This window comes from Myotis myotis, unplaced genomic scaffold (genome assembly GCF_014108235.1).
Source record: "Myotis myotis isolate mMyoMyo1 unplaced genomic scaffold, mMyoMyo1.p scaffold_m19_p_4, whole genome shotgun sequence".
Taxonomy (NCBI): Eukaryota; Metazoa; Chordata; class Mammalia; order Chiroptera; family Vespertilionidae; genus Myotis; species Myotis myotis.
The window spans coordinates 119,618,515-119,632,616 of NW_023416346.1; the positions used below are offsets into that span (position 1 = coordinate 119,618,515).

The following is a 14,102-nucleotide window of genomic DNA, read 5'->3' on the forward strand; positions in this document are numbered from 1 at the left end:
TTATTGTCTCTCAGATACATGCCCACTCTTTTACTCTGTTCTATAATGCTGAGGCTGGGCATCTGAAAACTATGTTTCCCAGGCTCCATTGCCAGTTAGCCCCCTGCCAATAGGAGGGACTGGGGGAAATCAGCAGGTGGCATGAGGGGAAAGAATTCTGTATTTGATCTCTTTCATTCTTTCTCTCCTTTTTCTTTTTCTGACATCGACTGTAGAAAAATCTTCATCTCCTCCTCACAGCCCCAGCTAAAATGGCAGTTCCTCCTCTGGTCTCCTAAATGATGGTACCATCACTTCCTTTTGTGCCCTAGATACAGGGATGGTAGTAGCTTCCTGAAGTTATTATCTTAGGTCTACCTCACCTTCCTGATTTCTGCCTTCCCAACTATCTCCTGTATTAAATCTCCTCTCTTTGAAATACCTAGTGTGGTCTGGGCTTTTCTTAATGATACAGTAATCTTTCCAAGGTTGATATCATACCAGTCTTGAGTCTATATCCACCAAGGATCAATAAAGGACCAGTTAGTAAGGATAATTTGAAAATGTACTGACACCTACCTTTTTTGGCTAATTAGTAGGCTTTCCTGTATGCTACTGGGGGTTCACATAAAGGACATTTCCTTTATTCTTGCTCTTTTCAAAGACTACAAAAAGATCATTATTCAGAAAAAAAATTGGGAGTATCAATTTATCTTCTCTTCCTCAAAGGGGGGGGGGGCAAATTTTCTCTAATTCTTTACATTTGCCTCTAAGTTCTTTCCCATTTGCTCTTATCTCAACACAGGTCCAATTTCAGTTTTCAGCCTTTCTCCTTGACCTTCTTCTAATCCATTACCTAATGTCTATCCTCTTTCCTTTTGCGTTTGTACCTGGTAAACCATATCTTCACTTGTGTCAAATAAACTAAGCTGTTTTCATTTGTGAAAGCCTCTCTCATGCTCAGAGCTTGTATAACCAGACATTTCTTATAGGCCTATAGTAGTCCTTATCTACGTATTTCTCCAAACTGAAAATACAGTCCCATTGTGTACCGTCAGTACTTTAGTCCTTTTGCTATTAACATCAGTGACACTATTGCTATCACATCAAGCAAGCATCCTTTACCTATTTTCAAGTTGCATTTTATTCATTTTCTCTATCAGTTTCCAAACACAAATGTATTTTATTTTCATGGATTTGGATTTCTTTTCACTGTCTGTTTTTTAAAGTGTTAGAAACTCTTGGGTGTAATTGTGTCTGCTTTTTTTAAAAAAAATTTTTTTTATTGATTTCATAGAAGAAGGGAGAGGGAGAAAGAGATAGAAACATCAATGATGAGAGGGAATCATTGATCAGCTGCCTCCTGCACGCCCCCCACTGGGGACCAAGCCCAGAACCCGGGCATCGAACCGTGACCTCCTGGTTCATAGGTTGACGCTCAACCACCAAGCCATGCCACCCGGGCAACTGTGTCTGCTTTGGCAGTGAGTTACACAAAAACCATTTCTTCACAAAAGTGCTTACAAATCTTGGTATCTAATGGCTTCCATTCAGACCTTGGAGAAATGAGAGGAAATACCCAACACTGCAGCTGGTTTCTTTTTACAAAAGGTACCACATTCAGTGAGTCCATAAGTGTGGGGCACTGACTTTAAACAGCTGCACACTGTCAGCAAAACATGATCAACTAAATAGTGTGAGTGAGTCCTAAATACGATCTTATTTGATTAAAGCTTGAGACTGTTCCCTTTATACAGCCTTTTCAATCAATTTGAGATACCTGGATAGTAGATGAGTTAATTCACAATGACTTTTCCAAACAAAAATAATTTAGTATCATAAGTGCAAACTGAAGATGTCATAACTAACTCTTATACTGTGCTTATTGTGCCCCAGGATCAGTTCTAAATACTTTAAATATGTTAACTTATCTGATCCCCACAGCAGCTTTATAAGGGAGGGATTATTGTTATCTCCATTTTGACATGAGGAAACTTAACCACAGAGATCCTAGTTCACATAGTTACTAAACGGTAGACCGCTACACCAAATTGCCTCTCAAACCTTCTTATCTGTGTCCTTGACTCGGAATATTTGCCGATCACAAGTAATTGTACAGGTTCTCCTGCAATGATACTTGGTGCCCTGATGATGTTCTTCTTAGCAGCAACAGTTCTCATACTAATCCACAAAGTAACAGCTACCATTTATAGGGAGCCTACATATATGCCAGTCATTATGGTAGGTGCTTTTACATTCATATGATCTCCCTTAATCATCCCAGCAATTCTAAGACTTGGTTATTATTATCTCCAGTATCCATATAACCAAAAGGAAGCTAAATGAAGTTATGCAAGCTATACAAAACCAAACTAGTAAGTGGAAGAGGCAGAACCACTCTAAAGCCTGTGCTGTTAACCACTGGGCAATATGACCTCCCCTCTTCTCTCCTCCCTTCCAACCAGCTCTAGGCAAGCAGCTCCCACCAGTTCTTCAAACCTACCCCTCTATCTCTCCAGCACGGCTCCCTGACAAGGACCCTGCAGAACCCCTTTTCAGGTTACAGGCAGAGCTTTCTAGGCCCAGATTTCAGTCCTGGCTCTGATACTCTGTGTGGACTGAGGAAATCATTTAACTTCTTTGAGTCTCTACTTCCTTGTCTGTGAAACGGGTCTAAGCACCATGTACTTCAGAGGATCACTGTGATGCTTGAAAGATAACGTACACGAATGTATCAAGTGCATTAGTATTTTTAATTATCATAATAACTGTGAGTTTTTTCAGCATCAAAACAATGTAGAATAAGATGGGTTGTCTGAACTTTGTGATACTGTGAAGCATAATTATCTTCCTCCATGACAACTAGATCAATACTTGGAAGGGCATATCTTAGAGCCCAAAGGAAAAACTTTCTAATTAAAGCCTTCTCTCACTTTTGAATAATCTTGCAAAATTCTGACATTCATCTACAAAGCTGGAATTGCTTTCAGATATACAATTGTCAAACCTCAATTTCAGGAAAGAGCTATACCTCAGAACCAGTTATTTAAAGAATTCTAAAAAAAAGTACTTTTACAAGAAAATCCAGTGAATGGTACAGACAGGGGTTTTGTAAGGAATCACAATTCTTTATCAGAAGTATTTAAAGAAAAGGAAATAACAGTGGTTGTGAGTAGAAATACCTGTAGTGAATACATCTATTGGAAAATACATGTCCCAAAATACTGGAATAAAAAAGAATTATTAGTATTCCTACATCACTAAATTACTGCAAATATACAGTCCAAGTCACAATAAATTACAGTCATATATATACGCACTTAATTTGCAAAAACACTCACTCACAAAGTTTAATGAAGTTAACGCCTAGCTGGCAGATTTATTACTAGTCATTTAATATGAATGAAGCACATAAAGATTGTTTAACAACAAATATACATTCACCATAAGAGCATGCCCACTAATTGCAAAATACTCAATTTGTTTCATTCTTTCCTTTACGATTAAATTAGGCCAAATCCAAGCGTTTTTGCTTTATGGTACCTGCTCAGCTATACATTCTTTCTGACACTTCCTTTATTTTTAGTCTGTTCTAAATCTTGTGATATGCCTGAATATTAAGGCTCATACCTAGCCAAGGAATGAATAAGAAGTTGGTGCTTTCTGGCACCGCCAGGTTTAATTGCTTGGACTTGGGTTAGTTGAAAGGCATGAGGCCAGTAAAACTTGCCAGGAAAAAAAATACAGTAAATTTAGCACTTACTGCTTTGAGGTCTTCATTAACATAAGTATCATTCATTATAAACTCAGGATAGCCAACTTTGGACAAAACAGCTCTTGCCTACAGAAAGGAAAAAGAAAATTTATGTCAGCGTTTCAGCACTTACACCATTAATAATCACAGGATGTAGGAATGCAACCTTCACCTGAAAACTACATTTACTGAATGTCTACTATATGCAACCCACTGTGAAGGGCAAATAATTGTTAGTCACTGCCCTAAAAATACTAAAATAAAATTAAAAAACTATAGTGAATATAGCAAATAACTATATGTATAACATAAATAAAATAAAGATTTTCATAAAAATAGACACTATTGTTATCAAAGTCCAGAGCAGAGACTATTTCCACATGAGGAGAATGCTTAATGGAGCAGGGGCCAAACTGACTCTTAATAGAATGGTTGGGATTTCAAATTGCAGAGCTGAGCAGAAGGGCACTCCAGGAGAGGAAGCAGCAGGGGCAAAGTCAGGGAGATGGAAACAAAGGGCATGTGGGAGAGAGGGTGAGTAGTTGCTATACTTGGACCAGGAAGCACATGGGCGGGAAGCAGAGAACAGTACAGAAAAACTGCTTGAGCTAGATCACAGGGATTCCCGAATGCCATGCTAAAGAGGCTAGATTTTATTTTATAGATAACAGAGAACTAAATATTTTTAGAAAGAGTAAAATGAGAAGAGCCACACTTGAGCAAGATTATCCATGCAAAATTGTGAATGGTGAAAGACTTGAGGTAGGGGGTCCAGCCTAATTTAAGATGCATTATAACCATCCTTTTGACAGCCATCCTAATTATTCCCTGTGTTTTGCAGCATATACAGAATGGATAAAGCAATCACCTTAGGCACATACAAGGAACCTCCACAGGAGGAACAGGCAAACTATGGCTCCTAGGCCAAATCTATTCCTCCCTCCCTCCGTCACATCTGCTTTTATAAAGCTTTATTGTGATACTGCCATGCCCACTCATTTACATGTAATCTATGGCTGCGTTTGCACCCATAATGATGTTGTTGACTGTTGACTAGTTGGAACAGAAACTCTGTGGCCAACAAAGCCTTAAATATTACTACCTGGCCCTTTATAGAAAAGGTTTTCCAACCCTTGCATTTGCAAGTGAAAATTTTTCTCTCTCCTCTCCTCAGATTCTGGGTTTCATAAAAACAAAAGAGCAGTGTACTCGAAGAGTAAGTACATTATTGGGGCTTTCCCCAATCTACTGGGATCCCTTTAATCACTTCTGTACATCCCCTCCCCAGCATCAATATTCTTTTTCCTTTCTTTTTTTACAATATATTTTTTATTGATTTCAGAAAGGAAGGGAGAGGGAGAGAGAGATAGAAGCACCAATGATGAGAGAGAATCATTGATCAGCTGCTTCCTGCATGCCCCACACTGGGCATCAAGCCCGCAACTGGGGCATATGCCCTGACTGGGAATCGAACCATGACCTCCTGAACACTCAACCACTGAGCCACGCCAGCTGGGATCTTTCTCCTTTCTAATGGCCAGCACCTGAGACTCTTCGGAGGTCCCTGGGAGTTTATCTGTCTCCAAACACAACCCCACACCAGCAGCCCTCAGCTAGTGACTGACTGTGTAGGAGCATGAATGCCCAGCAGCTCTGTTGCTGCAGTTCAGGACAAACTTCAAGGTATAACTGGTGCTCCAGAGTTCCCCCAAGGATCAGGCTGTCTGAGATTTCCCCGGAAATTGCACCCTTGCCCATCTCTCACCCTTCCCTGTCTGGCTTCACCCATTCCCTTGCTGGTTTCTCTTGAGAGCACTTGCTGAATAAATCAAAAATCACTTGCACACAAATCCTCATCACCAGCTTTGCCTCCAGCTTTGCCAAGATAAGACTCCAGGCAACCCCAAAAACAAGTATTTTTCCAGCAAAGCTAAACCAGTGACCTTTACATACTGCTCTTGGTAACGAGTTTTTTCCTTCATTCCTTTTCAATTTTCCTCACTCAAAATATAAATAGAATTAAGATAGTACATTTTCCTTATCTTCTTTGAGATAATTCAAATGTTAAATATCAGCAGACACCTGAAACTCAAGACTCAGAAAGGATTTTACAAGTGCCGTAGGACACAGTTATAATGGGGTTTGCTGTTCCAGAGACGCAAATATAGCATAGGTCAAATTCTGCCTTCAAAGCCCAATGAGTTACACTGAAAGCCTGATGTGACCCAGATACCAGATAAGTAGAGATTACAACTCTCTCCTCAACACCAAACAATATGGCATCTGTCTATAGGTTACCATGTTCCAAGAAGGTTTTATTATTTTCCTCATTGTATTTAATACCTCATTGTATTTTATCAGCTCACCACAAGCCGCATACATACCTACAGCAAATAAAGAGCTCCAGACAGTTTCCCCCAAAATAAAGACATGTACAAGCTGAGTCATCCACAACTGTTTTCTGAGCACTGGTCTTTCCACGGCATACTGGTGAATTATGCATTGTTTTATAAACCTCACGCTCTGAGACCAACCCGCCCCCCCCCCCCCACTGCATTATGAAGCTACACAGAATATATTATCTTCTGCACCAGCTATGCAGGTCATTGAATCCTTTTATTTATCTATTTATTTATTTAGCAACACCATAACTTGAACAGAGCCAGAGCAGAGAAACAATTCCTATTCATCTTCCAAGGACACAGAGGTTGAGTAAGGTAATAATACTAGTAGCAACATTGCCAAAATCTGAACAGAGTTCTCTTCTTCCCAAAATGTGCCAAATAAATGTCTTTATTCAAACTTAAATGCTCCTTCTGCCAATCTGCTGTCAATTCCACATCATCCCACTCCACCCCGTTCTCTATTCTTCCCTGAGAAGCTTCAGAACTACATCTCCCAGAATTCCATGGGCATGGTTCCAGGTTAGACTCTGCCAATTAGAAGCACTAGCAGTCACTGTTGGTAGCCAGGGACAGGTACAAAGACATCTGCAGACAGCAAATACAACACTTTGTCAGAAGCAGGCATTCTCCTGAAAAGACCCCTTTTGTGTTAGTGCAGCAGACATCATTGGCAGACTCTGATCTTCACTCCCCAGCCTTCCCAATGGTTGCATAAGCCTGCAATTCCCCATATTACATATCTTCCTGCTTCATATACTTAGAAGGGCATCTCTATTCCTGAATAAACTCTAACTGATATACACTTTAAGGCAAATAGTGATCACATCACCTTTTTTTTTCGGAATAAAAGAAATGAAGCATCAACAGTTTACTGACTTGTTGAAGGGTAAAAAAGTATTAGTGAGGCAGGCCTGAAATCAATTGTCTCAGAGGCTACATGGACAAGAAGCAAAGGCAAGTCCCACTGCAAATACTGAGAGAACAGTGGCATTAATAGGTAGTAGGCTGTATATTATGTCCTGCAAAAAATATTTCCTAGCCAACTGTGGTTGATAAAAAATTCCAGTTTTCCTTAACCAGTGCATGTATCCACACCCCTTATTCACACAAACCTCTGGAAAGAGTATGCTCATGACAACCGCCTATTGTCTACCCAATCTCCATTCTCCTTTCCTTCCCTTACTATCAGACCCAAATCCTGCTTGTGGTGATAATGGACCCAACAAAAAATAGATGTATTTCCCAGCTTCCTTTGCAGCTAAAGTTGGCTGTGGGATGAGATTCAGGCCAATTACATACAACAAAGTCTTTGGTCCACTTTCATGAATCCATTTTCAAAGAGGACAGACTTGCCTGGCATATGCTTTCTGCCTTTATGCCAGTTTCTCTCCCTTAGCACTACTGACATTTCAGACCAGTTAATTATTGTTGTGAGCACTGTCCCTGTGCACTGTAGATTAGCAGCATCTTTGGCTTCTACACACTAGATGCTAGTAGCAATACACACACACACACACACACACACACACACACACACACACCCCAAGGTTGTGACAACCAAAACTGTCTCCAGGTGTTGCCAAATACCTCCTAGGGACAAAATCACACCCAAGTGAGAACCACTGTTTTGGCCTTTCCTCTTCTTCCTCTCTGTAATGCTGATGCAATGCCAAGGGTAGAGCAGTTATAACAGGCAATAAACATGAGAGAGCAATATACATGCTAAAGATGCTGGAAAGAAGCATTAATGGTATCTGAATCCCACCATATCAGGCCTGAAATGCCTTTTTCCCCCTCCAGGACAAGAGGAAAATAAACCCCTTATTTAAGGCACTGTATGACATGTTTTCTATTAGCTGTAGTTGGATGTAATCCTAACACACCCTCCTTTTCATCAGATATAGTTTGAAGGGGAAAAACCAGTACCTACTTCATAAGGTTGTCTGCAGTGATTCAGGATGACATACGTAAAGCACTTTTTATGCCTTGGTCCAGATGAATAAATATTGACTGTATACTACACAGGGAAGTAGAAACATGACTTCTTCCAAGGATTCAGAATAACTGTTGGGTGCCTGTTTGGAGGGTCTTAGAGAGGAGCTCAGACCACATCGCACCCTTAATGGAATACCTGAACTCCCCTGTGGACATGTCACTCTCTTTGGTCATAGGCCCAGTTTCAGGAGGCCACACAAAATGGTGAGAAAGAAAGGCTGTTGAAGCAACTCTGAGATCAACGAGGAGACAAATATACCCACGGGGCTCTTGGAGCACGGTGAAAAATTTCTGGAGCAAAGCCAGACTCTAAGCATGAGCCAGATAACCCAGGCTATTCACACCCCCAAAAAATTCTGAGGATTCTTTTGAGCGACCCTACTTACACACCTCAGAAAAGGGACACAAGAAACACTATGAAAGCTGATTCTAGAAAAGATCAACGGTTGCCTTTACTATTTGCCATCTTAATTTTGCCTTCCTGTCCTTTCTCTTTCCTGCATCCATTCCTCCCAACACCTAGCAGACCCTGGGTGTCATAACATTTGCTCTCCGATCATACCCATGGCCTTTCCTTGGCAATACACTCTGCTCCAAATTCATCTCCCTTCCCCTCTCCACCCATCAAAAACGTTATTCCTGCAAAGTACCTTATCCATTAGCTGTCATTGGGTCCTCAAACTAATTTAAAATAAAATGTGAGTGACTAATAGGCATCATTAACCCTGAAGAAATATCTGTATTTAAGAATGGTTCATTAACCAAAGGGATAAATCTAATTATATGGGAGATTTTTATAACTAAGAGAGCCTTCCTTTTCATACTACTCAAATTAAGCCAATGGCCTGTTCCACATAATCACCATTGTGTTCCCCACATGGAACACAGTGCCAGGCACATAGCAAGTGATCAATGCCCAATATATATTGACTCATATAATTATTAATTTAGTTGATAACCCTATTCTGATCAATGTCACCAATTGTATCAGAAAATACGAAAAGTTATAGTCTAAAATATGACCAAGAACATCACTCAATGCTGCTCACATCATGACACATTTCCATGTTAACTGACCTTACCATAGAAGAAAAATGGGGAGAAAGAGAGAGAGTCTTTGTAAGAACCAAGGGAACTTTCTTTAAAATGAAGCAATGTTTCAAATCCATTGAAACCTAGTCTTGATGATAACCAAAACTATATTTGTAATTTATTTATAGTGTGTGTGGGGGGGGTTAATTTAAGTTCATAAGACTACAAAGGACACAGATCCTTAACATTATTGGAAGGTAGTAGATTTGGAATACCAAAAATATCTTCCTTCATTTCAGCATTTCTCCATGATTATAATAAATCATCAAGAACCAAAATATAAGAAAAGTGTTTAATTAAAATGATAACATCCATGTTCAATCTCCCTGATAAAGTGAGAAGATCCTCTTAAAAAGATAAGATTGCTTATATTAAAGGAGAGAACAGTTTCACAAGGATGATGCCTTATTTATTTTTAAAGTTTCCATTAAAATCCTTGGTAATACCAATTTTTTTAAAAAAAATTATACTTAAGATTGCCAACAAAATAGGAAATTTACTTAGATAAAAAACTATATTTTTAACATAGCTTTTTCAATCAATTGACAAATACTAATAATAGAGTCTGGGTTCAGGACTCTCCTCAGTGCTAAAAGAACATAATATATAAATGATCTATGGCCTCCCTGTATTTGTATAAAGGAACTGAGGAAAAACATTCTATGACAACCTGACATTATCATGACTACAAAGCATCAGCAGTACCTTAACTTTCTTAACCTTTCTGGTCCTCAGTTTCCTCATTTGTAAAATGTGGAAAGCTTTACTTCTAATACCTACACAGTGAAATGAAGAGTTGAAAGAGATATTTGAATGATAAAGGAATTGGGAAAGAAGAAGTTGAATTATCTAGATCAGGGGTGGACAAACTTTTTTCTGTAAAGGGCCAGATAGTAAATAATATCATTTTTGCAGACAAGATTATCTCTACCATAACTTTTTAAAAAATATGTTTTTATTGATTTCAGAGAGAGGAAGGGAGAAAGAGAGATCTATATAATAAAAAGCCAGTGTCATAACGACCAATTACGACCAAAGGCTCAACCAGACCAGAAGTCAGTGCTGGGCTGCTGTGGACCCAGCACTGACTGGGGCCACTGTGGGCGCCCTGACCCAGCACTGACTGCCTAGGGCACTGCAGATCAGGCCCGGAGAGAGGCCTGCAGAGAGAGAGGCAGTGTCTGATCCATAGCCTCTGTGGCAACTGTTGATCAGAACTTGCCTCTCTTACTCTCCCGGCCTGGCCAACCGGGGCTGCTGATCAGCCCCACCTTTCTGATCAGGCCCCATTGATAGGCCCAGAGACGCTGGCTGGCATAGAAACTGACCAATCAGAACCAAATCTGGGTGAATATAAGGAACCAATGGCTGCCTAGAAGGCAGAGCTTTTGACGCTGACTGGCATAGAAACTGACCAATCAGAACCAAATCTGGGTCAACTGTGAGGAGCCAATGGCTGTCTAGGAGGCAGAGCTTTTGATGCTGACTGGCATAGAAACTGACCAATCAGAACCAAATTGGCTGGCAGAGGAGGGCAGCTGGGAGCGAGATCAGGCCAGCAGGGGAGGGCAGTTAGGGGTGATCAGGCAGGCAGAGGCAGTTAGGGGCAATCAGGCCAGCAGAGAAGGGTAGTTTGGGGTGAGATCAGACTGGCAGGGGAGGGCAGTTAGGGGCGATCAGGCAGGCAGAGGCAATTATGGGTGATGAGGCAGGCAGGCAGAGAGGTTACGGGTGATCAGGCCAGCAGGGAAGGGCTATTGGGAGTAAGATCAGGCCAGCACGGGAAGGCAGAGGCGAGATCATGATGGCAGGGGAGGGCAGTTGGGGGTGAGATCAGGCTGGCAATGCAGGGCAGTTAGGGGTGATCAGGCAGGCAGAGGCAGTTGGGGGTGAGATCAGGCCAGCAGAGTAGAGCAGTTGGGGGCTTGATTAGGCAGGCAGGCAGAGGCAATTATAGGCGATGAGGCAGGCAGGCAGAGGGGTTAGGGGCAATCAGGCAGGCAGGTGAGTGGTTAGGAGCCAACGGTCCCAGATTGTGAGAGGGGTCCCCAATTGAAGTGGGTGCAGGCTGGGCTGAGGGAACCCCACCCCCCGTGCACAAATTTCGTGCACCAGGCCTCTAGCAGAAATATAAAAGATGAGAGAGAAGCATGGATATGGATCAGCTGCCTCCTACATACCCCCTACTGGGGATCGAGCCCAAAACCTGGGCATGTCTCTTGACCAGGAATTGAACTGTGACCTCCTGGTTCACAGGTCAATGCCCAACCACTGAACCACACTGGCTGGGCTCTATCACAACTTCTTAACTCTGCTGTTGTAACTGGGAAATCAACTGTAGATGACACGGACATAAATGGCTGTAACTATGTCCCAATAAAAATTTATAGGCTTCCAGTCAAGATGGTGGAGTAGGTAAATTTGTATCCTCCCACAATCACATCAAACTTACAACTAAACTACAGAACAACCATCATTCATAAACACCAGATAGCAGGCTGAATGGAAGTCCTACAACAAGGGAATTAAAGAAGACTGGTAGGAGGGGCTGCAAAGCAGGCCCCACCCCCATATATAGAGGTCTTCCCTGAGGAGCGAGGGGTCCCAGCCCCTCACCAGGGTCCCTAGCCTATGGTTCCAGTGCCAGGAAGAGAACTCCCCATAGTTTCTGTCTATAAAAACCAGCAGGGATTGTGGTTTAGTGAGATGGAGGGCAGCTGGAGCCCTAGGCAATCCTCTTAAAGAGCCTATGCACATACTTACTTGGACTCACTCCCTCTAAGCTCCAGCACTAGGACAGCAGCTCAAAAAAATGTCAGGAATATACGGGGAGGAATTGAATTGTTTGGCTTCAGAGCAAGAGCTGGAGGGGCAGCTTTCTCCCAGACAGAAGTATTGGCAGAGGCCACAGTGCCTTTGATGAGCCATTCTCCCCAAAAGCCGACAGGTAGGCACCATCTGAATCTTCATCAACCTGGCTAGCACTGTTCACTCCTCTGGTGATTCCCTGAGATAACACCCCACCCAACTTGCAGGCCCACCCAAGCCATTTCCAGTGGTTTTTCCATACAAATGGTCTGTCTTGGCTCATGCTACGGACTTTCCTAAAACATCTCAAATAAGCAGCATCTGGCCTTGGCATGCCCTGAACCTCTCCTTAAGTGGACTTTTGCCTGACTCTAGCAGCTGGCCTTGGTTCACAGCTTGGACCCTCACAGGCACATACAAACCCAGCACAAGTAGCAGGTATCTGAACATGGCTTTGTAGCTCATGCCAGGTGGCTCCAGGTAGGGCACAGGTGGTGCCTGACATTGGCATGCATTTCCCAGGAGGCCTCAAAACCAGTTCATCCAGTGGACAGCTTCTGGACAGCTTCAGACCACACCACAGCACCACCCAACCACCTCCACAAGCGACACACTCAACAGGCAGAGTCGTCCAGCACTCATCCAGAGTCCTGCTGAAACAAGTCCTGCTCCATGGGGTGGGATCCTCCAGAAAAACAACTAAACAAAATGAAGACAAGCAATCTACCAGATGCAGAGTTCAGAACACTGATTATAAGGATGCTCAATAAACTTAGGGTAAGAGTAGCTGAACTTAGTGAGAACTTCAACAAAGAGATAGGAAACATAAAAACAAAGATAGAAACCATAAAAAAAGAACCAGTTAGAAATGAAGTATACAATAACTGAAATGAAGAATACTTTAAAGAGAATCAACAGTAGAGTAGATACAGCAGAGGGTCAAATCAGAAATTTGGAAGATAAGGAAGCAGAAAAAAAAATCAGAACAGCAAAAAGAAAAAAAAAGAATTTTTAAAAATGAGATTACTTTAAGGAGCCTCTAGGTCAATTTCAAGCATACCAACATTTGCATCCTGGGGGTGCCAGAAATAGAGGAGAAAGAGCAAGAAATTAAAAACCTATTTGAAAAAATAATAACAGAAGACTTCCTTAACCTGGTGAAGTTTTGAAAAAGACTGACAAGTCCAGGAAGCACAGAGAGTTCCAACCAAGATAAACCCAAAGAGATACCAAGACACAGTATAATTAAAATGCCAAAGGTTAGACAAAAAGAGAATCTTTAAAACATCAAGAAAAGAACAGTTAGCTATTTACAAAAGAGCTTCCATAAGACTTCCAGCTGATTTCTCAACAGAAACTTTGCAGGCCAAACGAGATTGGCACAAACCATTTAAAGTGATGAAGTTGGAGCAAGGAGCTACAACCAAGATCACTCTACCTGGCAAAGTGATTTGAAGGTCAGATAAAAAGCTTCCCAGACAAGAAAAGCTAAAGGAGTTCATCAACACCAAAACAGTATTACATGAAATGCTAAAGGGTGGGGGTGAGGGGGGTAAGATCAACCAAAGGACTTGTATGCATGCATATAAGCATAAGTGATGGATGTGGACAACAGGGGGTGAGGGTGAGGGCAGGATTGGGGGGATGAGGGGACATTGGGGGGATAAGGACACATTTGTAATATCTTATTCAATAAAGGGGAAAAAATTTTAAAAAGAAGAAAAAAGTAATAAAAATACAAATAAAATGGCAATAATGACATAGCTATCAAAAATTATTTTAAATGCAAATGCAAAGGAATTAAATGATGTAATACTCTAACTGAAAAATAAAAATTATTTTTTTGTTTAATCCCTTCACTTTTTTAACCAGCCCTGCAATGCCCCTACCCTTTGACAGCTGTCAGTCTGTTCTCTATCAATGAGTCTGTTTCTATTTTGTTTGTCAGTTTAATTTGTTCATTAGATTCCACATATAAGTGAGATCATATGGTACTTGTCTTTCTCTGGCTGGCTTATTTCACTTAGCATAAAGTTCTTCAGGTCTATCCATGTGGTTGTAAAAGGTAA

General features: G+C 41.3%; 1 protein-coding gene across 1 annotated transcript in view; it reads right to left on the reverse strand.

The window, feature by feature from the left end:
• The window catches only part of PHEX (phosphate regulating endopeptidase homolog X-linked), a 200,880-nt gene that overhangs the window by 66,683 nt on the left and 120,095 nt on the right, over positions 1-14,102 (reverse strand). The window contains exon 13 of the mRNA XM_036305892.1: positions 3,743-3,820. Coding sequence (XP_036161785.1) covers positions 3,743-3,820 — 78 coding nt within the window. The remainder of the gene's footprint in view (positions 1-3,742; positions 3,821-14,102) is intronic.